The following is a 24491-nucleotide window of genomic DNA, read 5'->3' as shown; positions in this document are numbered from 1 at the left end:
GCAGGGCCAACACAGATAGACAGACAACATTCATACTCACATCCACACACTAGGGCCAATACAGTCAATTATACAGCATTATTCACATGTGAATAATATAAATACAGTCAATTATACAGCATTATTCACATGTGAATATAAATACAGTCAATTATACAGCATTATTCACATGTGAATAATATAAATACAATCAATTATACAGCATTATTCACATGTGAATAATATAAATACAGTCAATTATACATTAAAGTACAGTCAGAAAGGAACATATGCATTATACAGTCTGATGGCTGTCGATAATCACTAAACAATACCAATTTTAGTTACTTTTGTGTGTATTAATACATACGAATTGTTTTTGATTATGTACTCTCATGTTTATTGCAACATTTAAACATGAGCTGATTATAACTGCTGTCCAGTTGTTATATCTTTATCACTGACAAGTATGACATCAAGTTGCAAACACGTTAGATGACTGTAGTGTGTAGTTTGTTTATTTGTTGCGCCCTAAAAAGTGTTAATACTGTAGGTATTGTACTTATTACGCTCCAGCTGTGTGATTGTAATGTGCATCTTAAGTTTTCATGAACAAATTTAGAGGTGCTGAAATGGGTGAAATTGCTAATGCTAAAAGGTAGCATTTCAATAGAAAAGGTAATGTACCGTATTTTTCGGACTATAAGTCGCAGTTTTTTTCATAGTTTGGCCGGGGGTGCGACTTATACTCCGGAGCGACTTATGTGTGAAATTATTAACACATTAGCGTAAAATATCAAATAATATTATTTAGCTCATTCACGTAAGAGACTAGACGTATAAGATTTCATGGGATTTAGCGATTTGGAGTGACAGATTGTTTGGTAAACGTGTAGCATGTTCTATATGTTATAGTTATTTGAATGACTCTTACCATAATATGTCCCGTTAACATACCAGGCATGTTCCCAGTTGGTTATTTATGCCTCATATAACGTACACTTATTCAGCCTGTTGTTCACTATTCTTTATTTATTTTAAATTGCCTTTCAAAAGTCTATTCTTGGTGTTGGGTTTTATCAAATACATTTCCGCCAAATATGCGACGTATACTCCAGTGCGACTTATACATGGTTTTTTCCTTCTTTATTATGCATTTTCGGCCGGTGCGACTTATACTCCGGAGCGACTTATACTCCGAAAAATACGGTATATTAGCAACAAGCTAGCGCATTTTTGGAAAAGTGGAGCCTAACTTTACTTACGTTAGAGCATTTTTTGAGTCAATGTGTCAGTTGGCATTGCAATCGGGTGTGACGTCACGCAAATCCCAGGCATCGAAACATGACACCGTTGGATTTTACGTGAATTGGTGCCTGGTAGGACTGGCGGGATTTGGTCGGTGCCATTCCAGCTGTAATCTGTGATATTTCTACCTGAATAAATGCTTCTGATATTGTGTACATGACATATTGTACTGTGGTCTAATGGTCTTCATATTGCTACATGACAATGATTTAACCTTCTCTATTAAATAATAAAATGTAATATTGAGGCTGCTAATCATTCTGTAATTAGGGACTCGAACAGAACATGTTGTTATAAAATAATTTACACAATTATTTGTAGTTGTGTCATCGGATTTGCGATCTCATGTTTTGGACACTCAGGTGACGAGAGGGGCAGAAATTTATACCAATCACCACAGGTGGTGATTGGTAGAAATGGTGGGGGAGGATGCCGGTCAGACCTGGGAGGCCCAAACGCATAGTAAAGGTCTGCCGGGAACATCTGGCAGAGTCTCCCGTCAGAGAGCGTTTCAATTCCCACCCCCGGAAAAACTTTGAACATGTCACGAGGGAGGTGCTGGATATTGAGTCCGAGCAGACTCTTTTGTCGAGGCGGTTGTTCAGAGTTGTGGGCGCAATGTGGTTGGTGCCTGTAATGGCGGTAATCCCAGAACCCGCAGGTAGACACCTGTGGTGAGAGATGCCGTCAAGCTGAAGGAGGAGTCCTATCGGGCCCTTTGGCTTATGGGACCCCGGAGGCAGCGGACAGGTACCAACAGGCCAAGCGGCACATGGCTTTAGTGGTTGCAGAGGCAAAAACTCGGACATGGGAGGAGTTTGGAAGCCATGGAAAACAACATCCGGACGGCTTCAAAGCGATTCTGGACCACCATCTTCCGCCTCAGGAGGGGTAAGCAGTGCACTGTCAACAGTGAATATGGTGGGGATGGTGTGCTGCTGACCTTGACTCAGAACGTTGTGGATCGGTGGAGGGAATACATTGAAGACCTCCTCAATCCCGTCCAATCACGTCTTCTATGAGGAAGCAATGCCTGGGGAATCTGTGGTGGGCTCTCTTATTTCTGGGGCTGAGGTTGCCGAGGTAGTTAAAAAACTCCTCAGTGGCAGGGCCCCGGGGGTGGATGAGATCCGCCCGGAGTTCCTTAAAGCTTTGGATGCTGTGGGGTTGACAAGACTATGCAGCGTTGTGTGGGAGACAATGATTTTATGTTTAAAAAGCCCATACTATAGGTAGTCTGCTGTTTTGAGGAATTTTAGTTAAAGTTATCCGTAGTAGTAATATTAATAATGTTGCGTTTGTTTTGCGTAGTGCGCTTTAAATAATTCCGACCATATCTAGGAATCGATATTAAAGTTAAAAGTTAAAGTTAAAGTACCAATGATTGTCACACACACACTAGGTGTGGCGAAATTATTCTCTGCATTTGACCCATCACCCTTGATCACCCCCTGGGAGGTGAGGGGAGCAGTGGGCAGCAGCGGTGGCTGCGCCCGGGAATCATTTTTGGTGATTTAACCCCCAATTCCAACCCTTGATGCTGAGTGCCAAGCAGGGAGGTAATGGGTCCCATTTTTATAGTCTTTGGTATGACTCGGCCGGGATTTGAACTCCCAACCTACCGATCTCAGGACGGACACTCTAACCACTAGGCCACTGACGGGGATCTTCAGATTGTTTGCTTGGTGCTGCGATACACTGAACGCGTCATAATTTGCCACCTCAGTAGAATGCATTTCCACCTCTGGCACAGTCACTGCAGAAAAAACATGATGTGAGTTGTGTATTATTCTAGTATTCTATGTGTGCGGGGATTTTCCAGTCTGGCGCTGGCTAGTTCTAGCTTAACTGACTCCTCACCCGGACTAACAAACACTGTAATTGCCTGTGACTGGGCTTGCTCTAGTGTAGTTAGTCAAGTGTGACTCAAACAATAATCTATGTGCCTAGACAGGATGATGGCGCCTTCCTGGTTAGGGTGAAGGCCGTCCCTCATCAACAAGCCCGGTTTGCCCCTGGAAGAGGGCCAATTATCAATAAACGTTAGTCCCTGTTGTAGATAGCAGTCACACATAAGAGATACGTGTAAACTGCAATATGATGGCAGTCACACATAAGAGATACGTGTAGACTGCAATATGACTCAAGTAAACCCCACCAACATTGTATATGTTCCATTGAAAATATAGAACATTACACAAGGCACTCAAAAATCTATGGTAAGCTATGAAGCCGCATTGGATTGTACTGTGCTTCAACATAGAGGTATTATTATGGGGTATGTATAAGGTAAGCCATATTATCTGGCGTTTTGTTTTACAATATTATGCAAAAGCAACTTTTCTTACCTTCTGGTACCTGCTGATCTGTATACGGGATCTGCATATGTCCTGAAAAATTGTGCGCATCCGCCTTTGTAGTCCGTGCCGACACCAGAGTCGATAAGCTTCTTCTTTTTCTCTATCTTCTTGTTATGGGACATTCATCCTCCGCTGTTGCCATTTCTAATATAAAGTAGTGTAAAGTTCTTATTTATATCTGTCAGTAAACTCGCCATGAAAGCACTAAAACATACCGGTGTAATGAGTTTACATTATTCACCCAAGGAACTTTAGTTATTAGAGAGTTCCGGTTTTTCACGGGGCACATTTCGGGCCTTGTTGTTGCACTAGTGAGCCACGAATGAGGAGATGCTGCTCCATTATTGATTGAAATAAAGTCTGAACGTCATTAAAACAGTTAGCTCCATCTTTTGACACTTCTTCCACTCCCGTCCTTGCACGCTACACCGCTACAACAAAGATGACGGGGAGAAGACGCTGTCGAAGTGGAAGCACGTAAATAAGACCGCCCACAAAACGGCACATCCTGAAGAGACTGTCAGAAAGTGACTTGAAGATGATCTGTAAAACATCATCTATGCAACATTTTGACCAAAGAACCACCATTACATGTTATGTAGACCACAAGGAAGTCTTTTACATTTAGAAAAACATTTAAAAATATGACTCCTTTAATGCGCCTTATATATGAAAAAAGATAGAAAATAGACCATTCATTGGCAGTGCGCCTTATAATCCGGTGCGCCCTATGGTCCGGAAAATACAGTAATTAGAATGTTGTTTGAAACATCCTGTTGTGGAGTGTACATGAAGTGCATAATAGTGTATATAAAGTGCATGTCTGTCTGTGTCTAGAGCACCTGTGGGTGTTGATCCCTGACGTCTTCATGGTCCTCACCTCTGAGGTGGCCGTGGACGTCATCAAGCACGCCTTCATCACTAAGTTCAACGACATCACAGCAGATGTAAGTGATAATGTCGTGGCCTCTCACTCTTCATCCTCTCATGTCCTTGCACTGTCTTTCAGGTTTACAGTGAATACAGAGCCAGTTTGGCATTTGATTTGGTCAGTAGTCGACAGAAGAACGTAAGCCAGCAGCAGTTCTTATTTATATTCATTATTATTAGTTTGTTGTATTGAAGTGCTGTGGAACTGTGCAGGCTTACACGGACTACAGTGACTCAGTGGCTCGCAGGATGGGCTTCATCCCGCTGCCTTTGGCCGTCCTGGTAAGACGCAACAAGTCAACACCATCGGCCTTCAAGAACAGAATGTCAACACCTTTTATGTTTGAACAGCTCATCCGCGTTGTCATGAGCTCAGTGAAGGTGCGAGGAGCTCTGTCATGCACCTGTGTGCTCCTCTTTTATCTCGGGTAAGACTCTCCAAAACTCTCCAACACATCAGTAAGCTTTAAGCTGTGAATGATTGCACTGGTTCTGATTCTTTTGAAATGTCCTCGTTCAATTAGCCACGCACGTTCTTGTGACTTATGACTCCACTTCCTTCAGTTTCTCTCATGCTTTATTGCTAAGTGTCTTTAAAAAAAACTACTTTTGATGTTAAAAAGTTATCTGCAATAAGTACAACATGAACTGCAAAGACAAGATACTTAAAGTTTGAACTGAGAAACTTTATTTTTTGCAAATATTAGCTCATTTGGAATTTGATGCCTGCAACATGTTTCAAAAAAGCTGCCACAAGTGGCAAAAAAGACTGAGAAAGTTGAGGAATGCTCATCAAAGACTAATTGGGAACATCCCACAGGTGAACAGGCTAATTGGGAACAGGTGGGTGCCGTGATTGGGTATAAAAGCAGCTTCCATAAAATGCTCAGTCATTCACAAATAAGGACGGGGCGAGGGTCACCACTTTGTGAACAAATGCCTGAGCAAATTGTTTAAGAACAACATTTCTCAACCAGCTATTGCAAGGAATTGAGGGATTTTACCATCTACGCTCCGTAATATCACCAAAAGGTTCAGAGAATCTGGAGAAATCACTGCACATAAGCGACGATATTACGGACCTTGGATCCCTCAGGCGGTACTGCATCAAAAAGCGACATCAGTGTGTAAAGGATATCACCACATGGGCTCAGGAACACTTCAGAAAACCACTGTCAGTAACTACAGTTGGTCGCTACATCTGTAAGTGCAAGTTAAAACTCTACTATGCAAAGCCACAGCCATTTACCAACAACACCCAGAAACACAGCTGGCTTTGCTGGACCCGAGCTAATCTAATATGGATTGATGCAAAGTGGAAATGTGTTCTATGGTCTGACGAGTCCACATTTCAAATTGTTTTTGGAAACTGCAACTGTTGTCCTCCGGACCAAAGAGGAAAAGAACCATCCAGACTGTTGTAGGTGCGAAGTTGAAAAGCCAGCATCTGTGATGGTATGGGGGTGTATTAGTGCCCAAGGCATGGGTAACTTACACATCTGTGAAGGCACCATTAATGCTGAAAGGTACATACGGGTTTTGGAGCAACATATGTTGCCATCCAAGCAACGTTATTATGGACGCCCCTGCTTATTTCAGCAAGACAATGCCAAGCCGCGTGTTACAACAGTGTGGTTTCATAGTAAAAGAGTGCGGGCACTAGACAGTTGACAGAGCGCCGTTTTGCAGTTTTTTTCCTGTGACACTGGACCACTATGACCTTTTTCCCCCTGCAGAGCCTCATTTTCTACGGCGATATCTTTTCCTCCCGACACTCAGACGCAAGACACGTAAATGGACGCATTTACGCCAGCTGTAAATGAATTGCAATATAGTTCCTTGTGTTTGTAAAGTGCCGCGGAGCAACACACACACACTGTCATGTACACACACACACTGTCATGTACACACACACGCACTGTCATGTACACGCGCACACACACACTGTCATGTACACACACACACTGTCATGTACACACACACTGAGCGTTACATAAGCATTGTGTCCTCACGCTCACCCTGGGCTGAAAAGCTGCGCTCATTGGTCGTATCCCATCGGGCTGGCGCCATTGAAGACTTCCCCTCAGGGTGAAGAATACAATGTTGTCATCTCCAGTGCCATCGCTGCACATCCCCCTTCTGCTTTTAAAAATAGCCCGCCTGCCGTGCCTCGGCAACAGTTCACTGACATACACATTGCTCCTCACGCCTAATCACATGCAGCCACATTTGTCCGTCTGTGTCTCATCACTGTCACTCTCGGCACCGACGCCACGTTTAAACCGGACCGGAGCGCTCCTTGTCTGACACACTTGTAGATCTGCTGAAAGACCTAAATACCCAGACGGATTCTTCATCATGTGATTTAGCTGTTTGTACACACCGTTAAGTCCAAAATTATTTGGATACTGTACCTTTAATTTCACTGACGTACACAATAACAAAAACAATTATCAAAAATCTGTAAATTTGCTGGAATGTTAATGCTGTATCGCGTAAATACATGTAATTACTGTAGACATTACTGCACCTAAGTTGTTCTACGACGTAAGTGCATCATTCACAAACATTGAGGACAAAGAAAAAAATAAAATAAAATAAATAATAAATTAAACAAATAAATGTTTTGGATCTGCACTGGTAATAGTAATAGTAATATTATACAAGTACCATGTTGTAAGTAATAGTAATAGTGATATTATACAAGAACATGTTGTAAGTAATGTAATAGTGATATAGTACAAATAACATGTTATAAGTAATGTAATGGTAATAGTGATATTATACAAATAACATGTAAGTAATGTAATAGTGATATTATACAAACTCCGTTTCCATATGAGTTGGGAAATTGTGTTAGATGTAAATATAAACGGAATACAATGATTTGCAAATCCTTTTCAACCCATATTCAATTGAATGCACTACAAAAACAAGATATTTGATGTTCAAACTCATAAACTTTATTTATTATTTTTTGCAAATAATAATTAACTTAGAATTTCATGGCTGCAACACGTGCCAAAGTAGTTGGGAAAGGGCATGTTCACCCCTGTGTTACATCACCTTTTCTTTTAACAACACTCAATAAACGATTGGGAACTGCGGAAACTAATTGTTGAAGCTTTGAAAGTGGAATTCTTTCCCATTCTTGTTTTATGTACAGCTTCACTCGTTCAACAGTCCGGGGTCTCCGCTTTCGTATTGTATGCTTCCTAATGCGCCACACATTTTCGATGGGAGACAGGTCTGGACTGCAGGGGGGCCAGGAAAGTACCCGCACTCTTTTTTTACGAAGCCACGCTGTTGTGACACATGCTGAATGTGGCTTGGCATTGTCTTGCTGAAATAAGCAGGGGCGTCCATGAAAAAGACGGCGCTTAGATGGCAGCATATGTTGTTCCAAAACCTGTATGTACCTTTCAGCATTAATGGTGCCTTCACAGATGTGTAAGTTACCCATGCCTTGGGCACTAATGCACCCCCATACCATCACAACGTTGCGTCGATAACAGTCTGGATGATTCGCTTCCCCTTTGGTCCGGATGACACGATGTCGAATATTTCCAAAAACAATTTGAAATGTGGACTCGTCAGACCACAGAACACTTTTCCACTTTGCATGAGTCCATCTTAGATGATCTCGGGCCCAGAGAAGCCGGCGATGTTTCTGGATGTTGTTGATAAATGGCTTTCGCTTTGCATAGTAGAGCTTTAACTTGCACTTACAAATGTAGCGACAAACTGTATTTAGTGACAGTGGTTTTCTGAAGTGTTCCTGAGCCCATGTGGTGATATCCTTTAGAGATTGATGTCTGTTTTTGATACAGTGCCGTCTGAGGGATCGACGGTCACGGTCATTCAATGTTGGTTTCCAGCCATGCCGCTTACGTGCAGTAATTTCTCCAGATTCTCTGAACCTTTTGATGATATTATGGACCGTAGATGTTGAAATCCCTAAATTTCTTGCAATTGCACTTTGAGAAACGTTGATCTTAAACTGTTTGACTATTTGCTCACGCAGTTGTGGACAAAAGGGTGTACCTCACCCCATCCTTTCTTGTGAAACACTCAGCATTTTTTGGGAAGCTGTTTTTATGCCCAATCATGGCACCCACCTGTTCCCAATTAGCCTGCACACCTGTGGGATGTTCCAAATAAGTGTTTGATGAGCATTCCTCAACTTTATCAGTATTTATTGCCACCTTCCCCAACTTCTCTGTCATGTGTTGCTGGCATCAAATTCTAAAGTTAATGATTATTTGCAAAAAAAAAAAAAAGTTTATCAGTTTGAATATCAAATATGTTGTCTTTGTAGCATATTCAACTGAATATGGGTTGAAAATAATTTGCAAATCATTGTATTCCGTTTATATTTACATCTAACACAATTTCCCAACTCATATGGAAGCGGGGTTTGTACAAGTAACATGTTGTAAGTCATGTAATATTAATCGTGGTATTATACAAGTACATGTTGTAAGTATTGTAATATTCATCATCATCATCATTTCTTTTTATTCCTTTCATGAAAATGCATATATACTGTACAAGCCATATACATTTGACACTTTCATTGTTTTTTTTGTTTCTTATACATTTCCATGATCAGAAAGGAGCAGATGGAAGAATACCATTCTTATATTTATCTGCCCCCTTTTTAACACATATAATTTTAGATGACTTTATCACTGTTCCCTCCACCAAAACCCGAACTCCGACATACTTTTAATTTTCGTTTAAGTATTTTCAAAATGACACATTCCAATTAATAATAATGGTATTATACAAGTACCATGTTGTAAGTAATGTAATATTAATAGTGGTATTATACAAGTAACATGTTGTAAGTAATGTAATATTAATAGTGGTACTATACAAGTAACGTGATGTAAGTAATGTAGTAGTAATAGTGATATTATACAAGTAACATGTTGTAAGTAATGTAATATTAATAGTGATATTATACAAGTAACATGTTGTAAGTAATGTAATATTAATAGTGATATTATACAAGTAACATGTTGTAAGTAATGTAATATTAATAGTGATATTATACAACTAACATGTAAATAATGTAATATTAATAGTGGTATTATACAAGTAACATGGTGTAAGTAATGTAATATTAATAGTGGTATTATACAAGTAATATGGTGTAAGTAATGTAATATTAATAGTGATATTATACAAGTAACCTGGTGTAAGTAATGTAATATTAATAGTGATAGTATACAAGTAACATGGTGGAAGTAATGTAATATTAATAGTGGTATTATACAAGTAACATGGTCTACGTAATGTAATATTAATAGAGATTTTATACAAGTAACATGGTGTAAGTAATGTAATATTAATAGTGACATTATACAAGTAATATGGTGTAAGTAATTTAATAGTGATATTATACAAGTAACATGGTGTAAGTAATGTAATATTAGTAGTGGCATTATACATGTAAGGTGTTTTAAGTATTGTAGTAGCAGTAGTGATTTTGTATAAGTAAAATATTGTAAGTAATGCAGTCTTGATATTGAACAAGTAAGTAATGTAGTAGTCATGGTGATATTGCACAAGTAACATTGTGTAAGTAATGTAGTAATAATAGTGATATTGTACAAGTAACACATTTTAAGTAATGTAATAGTGATATAGTACACGTTACATTTTGTAAGTAATGTAATAGTAGTAGTGACGTATAGTACATGTAATGTGTCTTAAGTGATATTGTACAGGTAACATGTAAGTGACGTAGTAGTAATAGTGATATAGTACAAGTAAGGTGGTGTAAGTAATATAGTAGTACCAGTGATATTGTACATTAGTGTTAATGAATGAGGTGCTGACTTGGTTGCCATGGTGATGTTGATGTGTGCAGACTGGTCACACTGAAGGTGCTGAACAGCATCGTGCTGCTGGGGAAGTCCTGTGTTTACGTCAAGAGGGCCAACATGGAGGGCAAGTTGTTCCAGAAGAAGCAGACCACCTCAGCTAGGACCTCCAGCAGAGCAAGTCCAACAACCTCAGGTGACCACAACTTGACGCCATTAAGGTTTACTTAGACACACCCCTTTTAAACGCTTGCAGCCAAAATCCCCCGAGTTCTTCTCCCCCGCCTTCACTACTGAGCAGGAGCTTTGAGATCACTTCCCGTCAGCCCTCTAAGCCAAACCAAACTCCTCCGCTATCTGCATTCCCAGAAATGAGCCAGTTGCCACACACTATGATCTTTTGGAACAACATGTCTAGTATCCTGCTTAGTGGCACCTCTTTCAACCTGCAACCTCGCCAGGCACGCTAACCCCGCTTAGCGCTGTGCGTCAGACTTAAACTGACGACAATTAACCTTCTTTGTCTTGAAAACATCTGCATTCACACACCACATGATGCTCCATCTGCTATGGCCTTTGTGTCTGCGGGGCAGACATGAGCAATGAAAAGTTGTTGGTTTCACCTTTCAGCCATATACTTTTACTCCAACCTCTTAGAACACTTGTCATCAAGTTTTTATTACACAAACTAAAAAGTTTTTATTACACAAACTAAACATGCGCAAAAAATGTTTTAAGTCGACATCGATAACTTCCTGCTTCTTAAGACTGATACCGATAAGTTCCTGCTTTTTCAGAACGATACCAATAACTTATTTACTACCGTATTTTCCGGACTATAACGTGCACTTAAAATCCTTTTTTTTTCTCCTCAAAACTCGACAGTGAGCCTAATGTGCAGTATAATTCTGGTTGTGCTTACCGACCTCAAATCTATTTTATTTGGTACATGGTGTAATGATAAGTGGGACCAGTAGATGACAGTCACACATAAGAGATACATGTAGACTGCAATATGATGGCAGTCACACATAAGAGATACGTGTAGACTGCAATATGATGGCAGTCACACATAAGAGAGCTGTGTAGACTGCAAGATGATGGCAGTCACACAGAAGAGATACATGTAGACAGCAAGTTGATGGCAGTCACACATAAGAGATACGTGTAGACTGCAATATGATGGCAGTCACACATAATAGATATGTGTAGACTGCAATATGATGGCAGTCACACAAGAGATACGCGTCGACTGCAATATGATGTCAGTCACACATAAAGGATATGTGTAGACTGCAATATGATGGTAGTCACACATAAGAGAGGCGTGTAGACTGCAATATGATGGCAGTCACATAAGATATACGTGTAGACTGCAATATGATGGCAGTCACACATAAGAGATATGTGTCGACTGCAATATAATGTCAGTCACACAAGAGAGACGTGTAGACTGCAATATGATGGCAGTCACACATAAGAGATGCGTGTAGACTGCAAGATGATGGCAGTCACACATAAGAGATGCGTGTAGACTGCAAGATGATGGCAGTCACACAAGAGATACATGTAGACTGCAATATGATAGCAGTCACACAAGAGATTTGTGTAGACTGCAATATAATGGCAGTCACACATAAGAGATACATGTAGACTGCAATATGATGGCAGTCACAGAAGAGATACGTGTAGACTGCAATATGATGGGAGTCACACTTAAGATATACGTGTAGACTGCAATATGATGGCAGTCACACATAAGAGAGACGTGTAGACTGCAATATGATGGCAGTCACACATAATAAATGTGTGTAGACTGCAAGATGATGGCAGTCACACACAAGAGATACGTGTAGACTGCAGTATGATGGCAGTCACACAAGAGATACATGTAGTCTGCAATATGATGGCAGTCACACATAAGATATACGTGTAGACACAATATGATGACAGTCACACAAGAGATACGTGTAGACTGCAATATGATGGCAGTCACACATAAGAGATACATGTAGTCTGCAATATGATGGCAGTCACACATAGGATATACGTGTAGACACAATATGATGACAGTCACACAAGAGATACGTGTAGACTGCAATATGATGGCAGTCACACATAAGAGATACATGTAGTCTGCAATATGATGGCAGTCACACATAAGATATACGTGTAGACACAATATGATGACAGTCACACAAGAGATACGTGTAGACTGCAATATGATGGCAGTCACGCAAGAGATACATGTAGACTGCAATATGATGGCAGCCACACATAAAAGATACGTGTAGACTGCTATATGATGGCAGTCACACATAATATATACGTGTAGACTGCAATTTGATGGCAGTCACACATAAGAGATACGTGTAGACTGCAATACTCAGACCTGCTGATCTGTATTTGGTTGAGTTTTTCCTTGCCCTGATGTGGGATCTGAGTCGAGGATGTCGTTGTGGCTTGTGCAGCCCTTTGGAACACTTGTGATTTAGGGCTATATAAATGTACTTTGATTGATTGATTGATTAATTGCTTTTGGGATCTGTATAAGTCCTAAAAAAGTGCGCGCGTCCGCCTTTGTAGTCTGTGGTGACACCGTAGTCGATAAGCTTCTTTTTTTTCTTTATCTTCTTGTCATCGTCCGCTGTTGCCATTTCTAATATAAAGTAGTGTAAAGTTCTTACTTATATCTGTCAGTAAACTTGCCATGAAAGCACTAAAACATACCGGTGTAGTGAGTTTACATTTTTCACCCAAGGAACTTTAGGTATTAGAGAGTTCCGGTTGGACGGTTTTTCACGGGACACATTTCGGGCGTTGTTGTTGCACTAGTGAGCCATGGATGAGGAGATGCTGCTTCGTTATTGATTGAAGTAAAGTGTGAATGTCATTAAAACAGTTAGCTCCATCTTTTGACACTTCTTCCACCCCCGTCCTTGCACGGTACACCGCTACAACAAAGATGACGGAGAGAAGACGCTGTCGAAGTGGAGGCACGTAAATAAGACCGCCCACAAAACGGCGCATCCTGAAGCGACTGTCAGAAAGTCACTTGAAGATGATGTGTAAAACATCATCTAGGCAACATTTTGAGCAAAGAACCACCATTACATGAAGTCTTTTACATTTAGAAAATAATCAAAATAATATGACTCCTTTAATGCGCCTTATCATCCGGTGCGCCTTATATATGAAAAAAGATCAAAAATAGACCGTTCGTTGGCAGTGGTCTTTATAATCCAGTGCGCCCTATGGTTAAAAAAAACCTCCCAATATCGCTTATCAGCCTCCTTTACTAATAATCGGTATTGATCCTGAAGAAAGCATATTGGTGGATGTGTACTTCAGACTAAGAAGTGATTGATATGTCCGTCAATCATTTAGTTGATGAATGTTTTCTTCTTCCCAGGTGAATCCAAGGTGAAACCGTCTACCCCCTGCGCCCCCACTTCCTCCTCCTCTGTGACCGCGCAGCCAACGCCAAGGTCGGACTTCCCCTCGCCACCTTCTGACCCCTCCCCCACAGCACCGCCTCCAGCTGCGGCACCTGCCCCCGAGCTGCCAGCGCCGCCCCTCCCCAAGGAGGAGGAGGAGGAGGGGGCGGGGGAGGAGGAGCCGGCCGAGCTCAAGCCCAGACCTCCTAAGAAGGACCTGCTGGAGATCGACCGCTTCACCATCTGTGGCAACCGCATCGACTGAGCACTCAGGGAAGAGGAATTATTGACAGTAAGTACGTTGTCACGCCCTCCCCACCTTCCTCTGACAAGTTTCCTGGCAGGAACCTTTGAGCGAGATGATAACGGTGGAGTCGCACGACAAACTGGAGTGTGAGTGTGCAGGTGTGATGTCGTGGAGAAAGTGAAAGTGAGAGCACACCAGCACTTCTGTCAGAGCAGCACAAATACTCCCCATTTCCAAGGTACGACAGTGCAGAACTCCACCTGAAACACCTTCAGTTGGCCTGCTGAAGGACACACCAGGTAGACCACCTTACCTGCAAACATGTGAAGCACCGCTGGCTGTAGATCTTTCCACCTTCTTTACAAAATGGACAAAAGTCTTGGGACACGAGTCTTCGCCAAATAAAGGCACACTCGACGACCGTACGCCTCTTCCGCTGCCAAGTGCACAAAACCAGGCCAATGAGGTACGATGGGTGTGGGAGAAATACACAAATATTCCCACAAACCCATGACTGCATTTTCTCAGAGGAAGCTTGTAAGTGCAACACGCTCACATCTTTTCCACTCCCTGGCAGGAGAAGGCGTCTCAATGCTTTTGGCCCTAGTGTTTTCTCTAATGGACCAAATTGTCTTAAATCAGCTTCTGATGTTTACATCCTTTGATAGTAGCAGTAGTTTCGCAATGAAAAGCCTTTTTTATTATATAATCTGTATCAGGCCTGGGCAATTATTTTGACTCGGGGGGCCAAATTTTGAGGGAAAAAAAAAGGTCTGGGGGCCGGTATATCTATTTTTAGTAACACTAATACAAAACCTCACAATAATGTCTGATTGATTGTTAAAAATGTTATGACAGACCGTCTGAAAAAACGGAATGGGATTTTATTTTTCTTTACAGAATGAGACACCCAGAATGTACATGAAAATAAAGAATGTTACAATATTAACTATGAAGGATAAAACAGTGAATATTGACAACATATGAACGTCACCCCCCCTCTCCATCCACATATTTTACAATCAAGTGAAACACAACAAAAATGCAACAAACACAGTGAGATATGAACATGAAGGGTAAAATAATCACACCTACAATCTGATATATCTGATCACTAAGTTTTAGAACTTTGTTGTAAAAATCTCCTTCCACGTCTGTCCCTGACACCCACATTTCACTGTGGAAACTCTATGGAAACACTCCCCACCCACACTGCTTGGTGCCTCTGAGCTGCTGTGACTAACATTACCATAGTAACTAATTACATTACCATAGTAACTAATTACATTACCGTAGTAACTCATTACATGACCATAGTAACTCATTACATGACCATAGTAACTCATTAGATGACCATAGTAACTAATTAGATGACCATAGTAACTGATTAGATTACTATAGTAACTCATTAGATGGCCATAGTAACTAATTACATTGCCATAGTAACTCATTAGATGACCATAGTAACTAATGACATTACCATAATAACTAATTGTTGGAATTGGGGGTTAAATCACCAAAAATGATTCCCGGGCGTGGCACCGCTGCTGCCCACTGCTCCCCTCACCTCCCAGGGGGTGAACAAGGGGATGGGTCAAATGCAGAGGACAAATTTCACCACACCTAGTATGTGTGTGACAATCATTGGTACTTTAACTTAAACTTTAATTACATTACCATAATAACTCAATAGATGACCATAGTAACTCATTAGATGGCCATAGTAACTAATACATTACCAAAGTAACTAATTACATGACCATAGTAAGTAATTACATTACCATAGTAACTCATTAGATGACCATAGTAACTCATTACATGACCATATTAACTAATTACATGACCATAGTAACTAACTAGATGACCATATTAACTAATTACATGATCATAGTAACTAATTACATGACCATAATAACTAACTACATTACCATAATAACTCATTAGATGACCATAGTAATTCATTAGATGACCATAATAACTCTTTAGATGGCCATAGTAACTAATAACATTACCATAGTAACTAATTACATGACCATAGTAACTCATTAGATGACCATAGTAACTCATTAGATGACCATATTAACTCATTAGATGACCATATAAACTAATTAGATGACCATTGTAACTAATTAGATGACCATTGTAACTAATTACATGACCATAGTAACTAATTAGAAGACCATAGTAACTAATTACATGACCATAGTAACTCATTACATGACCATAGTAAGTCATTACATGACCATAGTAAGTCATTACATTACCATAGTAACTAATTACATGACCATAGTAACTCATTACATTACCATAGTAACTCATTACATGACCATAGTAAGTCATTACATGACCATAGTAAGTCATTACATGTCCATAAAAACTCATTACATGACCATAGTAACTCATTACATGGCCATAGTAACTCATTACATGACCATAGTAAGTCATTACATTACCATAGTAACTCATTAGATGACCATAGTAACTCATTAGATGACCATAGTAACTCATTAGATGACCATATTAACTAATTAGATGGCCATTGTAACTAATTAGATGACCATATTAACTAATTACATGACCATTGTAACTCATTACATTACCATAGTAACTCATTACATGACCATAGTAAGTCATTACATGACCATAGTAAGTCATTACATGTCCATAAAAACTCATTACATGACCATAGTAACTCATTACATGGCTATAGTAACTCATTACATGACCATAGTAAGTCATTACATGACCATAGTAAGTCATTACATTACCATAGTAACTCATTAGATGACCATAGTAACTCATTAGATGACCATAGTAACTCATTAGATTACCATATGAACTAATTAGATGGCCATTGTAACTAATTAGATGACCATATTAACTAATTACATGACCATTGTAACTCATTACATTACCATAGTAACTCATTACATGACCATAGTAAGTAATTACATGACCATAGTAAGTCATTACATGTCCATAAAAACTCATTACATGACCATAGTAACTCATTACATGGCCATAGTAACTCATTACATGACCATAGTAAGTCATTACATGACCATAGTAAGTCATTACATTACCATAGTAACTCTCTAGATGACCATAGTAACTCATTAGATGACCATAGTAACTCATTAGATGACCATATTAACTAATTAGATGGCCATTGTAACTAATTAGATGACCATATTAACTAATTACATGACCATTGTAACTAATTAGAAGACCATAGTAACTAATTAGATGACCATAGTAACTACGGTAATTAGAAGACCATAGTAACTAATTAGATGACCATAGTAACCAATTAGATGATTCCAAGCATTGAAAGACTTAGTATAGTTGAGGGTCATTAGAAAACATGACTGCACATCATTATGGCAGCTACACTTTCCATCTTACATATCTAAAACAATGGTTTGGGAATGTTTGTAAAGTTTAAGGGGTCACACGTGGCCCCCGGGCCTTCATTTGCCCAGGTCTGATCCATATGCTAATATTATGAAAGATATGATGACATAATTGCAGCAGTTGTGTGAGGTGTGATTATGAGACAGATTTCATTGCTGTTTTATTTATGTTATGAGAATTTGGCAATTTGCAGAATAAAAAAGACAAATTGTTAAAGACGTGACTTATCAGGCGGTGATTTTTTCTTTTTTTTTTTTTCTTCCTGCCATGTGAAAAAGGTGGGCGTCGTACACAGTTTATGGATATTAAAAGCCTTTTAAATTGTTTACTGCCACTACAATAATCATGTATTCAAATCATTTTTATTTTTGTTTGGAGTTGCCACTTGATTTTTGTTGCATGGAACATGAGCAGCTGGTGTGAGAAATAGATGATAATTGTTGGAAATAAAAACATGTAACCATGTCAGCGCCACCTTATGTTAGTACTTGTTATTGTCTGGTGGAGATGATATTTACATTATTATTAATAGTCATTATTTGAAGTGTCATGAATTCATTGTTTTTTGTTTTTTTTTCATGCTACATGCATCATCAGTTCTTGTTCTAGTTATTGTTGTTTTGTTTTTTTAAATCCAGTTTTTTCTTATTAATTTCTAATTCCAATGATCTTTAAATGTGCACATGGATATTAGTAGTAATTATTATCTTTGGGCAGCACACGATTCCATTTGATTCTTGGGGGTAATGATTCGATTCAGAATCAATTCTCAATTCAAAACGATTCTCTTGTTTTATAACATAGGTGTCCAGTTTATAATTAACTAGAGCAGTGGTTCTCAAATGGGGGTACGCGTACCCCTGGGGGTACTTGAAGGTATGCCAAGGGGTACGTGAGTTTTTTTTTAAATATTCTAAAAATAGCAACAAGTCAAAAATCCTATATAAATATAAATAAAAACCTATCTTTTTTTCCAAATAATTCAAGAAAGACCACTACAAATGAGCAATATTTTGCACTGTTATGAAATTTAATAAATCAGAAACTGGTGACATAGTGCTGTATTTTATTTCTTTATCTCTTTTTTTCAACCAAAAATGCTTTGCTCTGATTAGGAGGTACTTGAATTAAAAACATTTTCACAGGGGGTACATCACTGAAAAAAGGTTGGGAACCACTGACCTAGATAAAGAGCTCTGATACATTTCTATAGAATAAAAATAAGAATATTTTGTTAAAAAAATTATAACCCAAAATCAGGGATGTCCGATAATGGCATTTTGCCGATATCCGATATTCCGATATTGTCCAACTCTTTATTTACCGATACCGATATCAACCGATACATGCAGTTGTGGAATTAACACATTATTATGCCTAATTTGGACAACCAGGTATGGTGAAGATAAGGTACTTTTTTTTAAAAATTATAAAATAAGATGAATAAATTAAAAACATTTTCTTGAATAAAAAAGAAAGTAAAACAATATAAAAACAGTTACACTAAACTAGTAGTTAATTAAAATGAGTAAAATTAACTGTTAAAGGTTAGTACTATTAGTGGACCAGCAGCACGCACAATCATGTGTGCTTGCGGACTGTATCACTTGCAAACTATATTGATATATAATGGAGGAACCAGAATATTAATAACAGAAAGAAACAACCCTTTTGTGTGAATGAGTGTAAATGGGGGGGGGGGGGGATTAGGTTGGTGCACTAATTGTAAGTGTATCTTGTGTTTTTTATGTTGATTTAATAAAAAAAACAAAAAACGATACCGATAAAAAAAATACCCGATACCGATCATTTCCGATATTACATTTTAACGCATTTATCAGCCGATAATATCGGCAGGCCGATATTATCAGACATCTCTACCCAAAATGTATTAAGTCAAATACAAATAAGGCAACAATAGAAGTATTCCACACTAAAGTCAATCTGTACAGCAGAACTATTGGATGTTTCTGAATGGCTGGACAGGAAAGATAAAATATATATATATATTATTTGTTTAATAAATTAAGAATCATTACAAATAAGAATCGCGATTAATTAGAAAATTATTTTTTGTTGACATCACTAGTATTTATTGTTTTAATTTATATTTGAATTATTTTTCATTCATTGTTTTTTGTTGTTTTCAGCTGGTAAACATTGTAATTTACAGTCAAACCTTTAAGTTTTCTTTTTATTATTTTTACTTTTTGAATCAAGTTTCCCTGTCGGTTCTTATCCTTATTGTCTCGTTAAATTGTCTTTAAATGTTTACGTTATTGTTAGTGTGGTAGCAATTATTATATTTTATAATTATTTTAATACAATTTACGTGATAAGTTTTCTTGTCTCATTAGAAATCACTGCACATTTTTATTAGTGTTTATTTTAAGTATTTTTTTCAGCAGCAGGTACGCATCATAATTTACAGTCAAACCTTTAAGTTTTGTCTGTTATTTTTTGTTTAAGTCTTTTTAAATCAAATGTCATTATTATTTATCATTATTGTCCAGTTAAAATTGTCTTTAAATGTGCACGTTATTGTTAGTCGTTAGTCCTGTAGTAGTATTTTTTTAAGTAGTACTTTTTGGTTGATTGTGTAGTAAAATCAGTGCACATTATTATTAGTAGTAATTATTTTTAATTTGTTTTTTTTCAACAGGTAAGCTTCGTAAATTTTAGTCAAATTTGTTTTATATTTTAAATTTTTATACCAAAATTGTTATTGACAAAACTTTTTTTTTGCTTTTTAATTGGAATATTTTTTGAGAACAAAGGTTCAAGTTGTTTTGATTTGACAGCCGACAAAATTTACTTTTCAATTATTCTAGAATTCATGTGACTGGGACTTGTTTTTTGGAGGGTTTTTTAGGTGTGATGTCATCAAAACAGGATATAGAGAGTGAGTATTTGGCAAAACACATAAATAAATGAACATGCATGCAATAAGAACTAAAAATGTCAATGCTGATTTATTTATTTTTCCTCCAAGGTGCAGTCATGTTTGCAAAGAATGAACATCCATCGCCATGACAACCAAAGAATCTGGTAAGTGAAGTGTCCAAGACAATGATTGTGTGCTTCTATTGTGCGTATTCAAGCTGACAATAGTTGCAACTGCAGAGTTGTTTTTCATGAGCTGCCAGTAAGCTGAGATTTATCTGCCATGTGACCTCACCTGTCCTTGCGCACCTGGTCTTCTACGCTAAATCTGACGCCCTTTAAGCTCCTTAGGCCGCTCATGGCTGTCAGCGATACCAGGAAGTTGTCTCCTAGTCAATATTGCACCCGCAAACATTTATCAAGGCAAAGACTGTTTATTGTTCATGGCTCTAAAGCAGCAATGTTAAAAGTGCGGCCCTCAGCTATCTTTTTTAGGGCCCAGAGCACATTCTATAAACAATATAACAAGTGGAATAAAAAAAAAAAGCACACAGGTAAAATATTTGGGGAGAAAAAGTCGCAAAGTTGACTCTAATAACACAAATCTGCCTGTTTTTTCTTTAAAACACATTGTTTTAAAAATAATAATGGCTCAAAATCAATGTGATTATGAATTATTGACATAATTGAGGCTCCAATTGTTTTGTACAAAAGCAGTGAAGTTGTGTAAATGGTAAATTATTTGCAAATCCTTTTCAACTTACTGTATATTCAATTGAATAGACTGCAAAGACAAGATATTTCATGTTCACACTGAGAAACTGTTATTTTTTGCAAATAATCATGAACTTAGAATTTAATGGCAGCAACACATTGCAAAAAAAGGCATTTTTACCTCTGTGTTACATGGCCTTTCCTTTTAACAACACTCAGTAAAGGTTTGGTAACTGAGGAGACACATTTTTGAAGTGGAATTCTTTCCCATTCTTGCTTGATGTACAGCTTAAGTTGTTCAACAGTCTCCCTTCTCATATTTTAGCCTTCATATTGCACCACACATTTTCAATGGGAGACAGGTCTGGACTACAGGCAGGCCAGTCTAGTACCCACACTCTTGGCTTGGCATTGTCTTGCTGAAATAAGCAGGGGCGTCCATGATAACGTTGCTTGGATGGCAACATATGTTGCTCCAAAAGCTGTATGTACCTTTCAGCATTAATGGTGCCTTCACAGATGTGTAAGTTACCCATGCCTTGGCCACTAATACACCCCCATACCATCACACATGCTGCCTTTTACACTTTGCGCCTAGAACAGTCCGGATGGTTCTTTTCCTCTTTGGTCCGGAGGACACAACGTCCACAGTTTCCAAAAACAATTTGAAATGTGGACTCGTCAGACCACAGTACACTTTTTTTAGTCAATTTTTGATGAGCTCGGGCCCAACGAAGCGTTTCTGGGTGTTGTTGATAAATGGTTTTGGCTTTGCATAGTAGAGTTTTAACTTGCACTTACAGATGTAGCGACCAAATGTAGTTACTGACAGTGGTTTTTCTGAAGTGTTTCTGAGCCCATGTGGTGATATCCTTTACACACTGATGTCGCTTTTTGATGCAGTACTGCCTGAGGGATACAAGGTCCGTAATATCATGGCTTACGTGCAGTGATTTCTCCAGATTCTCTGAACCTTTTGATGATATTACGGAGCATAGATGGTGAAATCCCTAAATTCATTGCAATAGCTGGTTGAGAAATGTTGTTCTTAAACAATTTGCTCAGGCATTTGTTGACAAAGCGGTGACCCTCGCCCCGTCTTTGTTTGTGAATGACTGAGCATTTCATGGAAGCTGCTTTTATACCCAATCATGGCACCCACCTGTTCACCTGTGGAATGTTCCAAATAAGTCTTTGATGAGCATTCCTCAACTTGCTCAGTCTTTTTTGCCACTTGTGCCAGCTTTTTTGAAACATGTTGCAGGCATCAAATGCCAAATGAGCTAATATTTGCAAAAAATAACAAAGTTTCTCAGTGTGAACATGAAATACCTTGTCTTTGCAGTCTATTCAATTGAATATAAGTTGAAAAGGATTTGCAAATCATTGTATTCTCTTTTTATTTACCATTTACACAACGTGACAACTTCACTGCTTTTGGGGTTTGTATTTTCTACAACATAAATTCCACTTTGAAATATTTTTTAAGGGAAATATTGCATAATTTGTGTGTTTGCCATTAACAACAGTTTTCTTTGACAAAAAGGGCATACAACAAACAAACACATGACACAATAATACAAACTTATATTGGACATGAATCTGAAGTTGATTTAGAGACTTCATGTTTTTATTTCTATTTTATCTATGTTTCTATGTTTTAGCTAGTGTTTAGTGTTTTTCATGTTTTTATTTCTATTTTAATATTCTATTATATATTCTAACTTTCTATTTAAATTATTTACCTTTTTTTGTTGTTTATTTTATACTTTGTAGCACTTTGAGATTTTAGCAAATGTAAAGTGTGTTACAAATGTAATTCATTATTATTATTATTATTATTATTATTATTATTATTTATTAAGTGTTGAAAGTTTAAAAAATAATACAAATAAAAAAACAATGTTTTTAACACTTTTATGAGTGAGGCCCTTTTGGGTCCCTGAGAATTTTAGTGGAATTGAAATTGCTTAAAATAATAATAATGAATTAAAATCAATGTTGTTATGAATTATTGACTCAATTAAGGCTCCGATTACTTCACATCAAAGATTCCAATTTGAACATTTTTGGGGAGAAAACATTGCATGTTTTGTGTTTCTACCGTAAAAAAATGGATTAAAAAACAAAACAAAAAAACAACGTTATATCAATATAAATACCTGCAGTTGATATGAGTTTATACAATTTTATGACTTATTTTTTAACATTGTGATGACTGAGAGCCTTCTCGAGGGGAGCACTAAAGATGAGAACAAATATGTATATTGTATTGGTTGTGAAGATGAAAATGAGGAAAATGGCCCCGGCATGTTTTGAGTGTTTTCTTGTGTGTGTGTGTGTGTGTGTGTGTGTGTGTGTGTGTGTGTGTGTGTGTGTGTGTGTGTGTGTGTGTGTGTGTGTGTGTGTGTGTGGCCCTCAGTGGACAAAGTTTGGACACCCCTGCTCCACAGTAATACCACACAGGAAGTGCAGACAGCAGATACCTGAGGGAGGACACAGGTGCATGTTGTCTGAGCACAATAACATCCCTGTCACCTTCACCCTCTTGAGGTTAGAGACCCCCTGGAGCAGGCCTGGGCAATTATTTTGACTCGAAGGACCAAATTTAGAGAGAAAACTGTGTATGTATATATATATATATATATATATATATATATATATATATATATATATATATATATATATATATATATATATATATATATATATATATATATACATATATATATACATATATATACAAACCCCATTTCCATATGAGTTGGGAAATTGTGTTAGATGTAAATATAAACGGAATACAATGATTTGCAAATCATTTTCAACCCATATTCAATTGAATGCACTACAAAGACAACATATTTGATGTTCAAACTGATAAACATTTTTTTTTTTTGCAAATAATCATTAACTTTAGAATTTGATGCCAGCAACACGTGACAAAGAAGTTGGGAAAGGTGGCAATAAATACTGATAAAGTTGAGGAATGCTCATCAAACACTTATTTGGAACATCCCACAGGTGAACAGGCAAATTGGGAACAGGTAGGTGCCATGATTGGGTATAAAAGTACATTCCATGAAATGCTCAGTCATTCACAAACAAGGATGGGGCGAGGGTCACCACTTTGTCAACAAATTGTTGAACAGTTTAAGAAAAACCTTTCTCAACCAGCTATTGCAAGGAATTCAGGGATTTCACCATCTACGCTCCGTAATATCATCAAAAGGTTCAGAGAATCTGGAGAAATCCCTGCACGTAAGCAGCTAAGCCCGTGACCTTCGATCCCTCAGGCTGTACTGCATCAACAAGCGACATCAGTGTGTAAAGGATATCACCACATGGGCTCAGGAGCACTTCAGAAACCCACTGTCAGTAACTACAGTTG

General features: G+C 38.1%; 1 protein-coding gene across 2 annotated transcripts in view; it reads left to right on the top strand.

The window, feature by feature from the left end:
• tapt1a (transmembrane anterior posterior transformation 1a) overlaps positions 1-19677 on the top strand; it is a 61659-nt gene extending 41982 nt beyond the window's left edge. For both annotated transcript variants that reach the window (XM_061976887.2, XM_061976886.2), the window contains 6 exons: positions 4485-4594; positions 4657-4716; positions 4791-4859; positions 4929-5005; positions 10456-10604; positions 13821-19677. In XM_061976887.2, coding sequence (XP_061832871.1) covers positions 4485-4594; positions 4657-4716; positions 4791-4859; positions 4929-5005; positions 10456-10604; positions 13821-14110 — 755 coding nt within the window. In that variant the 3' untranslated portion in view covers positions 14111-19677. The remainder of the gene's footprint in view (positions 1-4484; positions 4595-4656; positions 4717-4790; positions 4860-4928; positions 5006-10455; positions 10605-13820) is intronic.
• The last annotated feature ends 4814 nt before the right edge of the window (positions 19678-24491 follow it).

The sequence above is a fragment of the Nerophis lumbriciformis genome, linkage group LG16 (assembly GCF_033978685.3).
Source record: "Nerophis lumbriciformis linkage group LG16, RoL_Nlum_v2.1, whole genome shotgun sequence".
Classification (NCBI taxonomy): Eukaryota; Metazoa; Chordata; class Actinopteri; order Syngnathiformes; family Syngnathidae; genus Nerophis; species Nerophis lumbriciformis.
The sequence above is the reverse complement of the archived record's forward strand: the minus strand, read 5'-3'. Positions and strand labels throughout refer to the sequence as shown.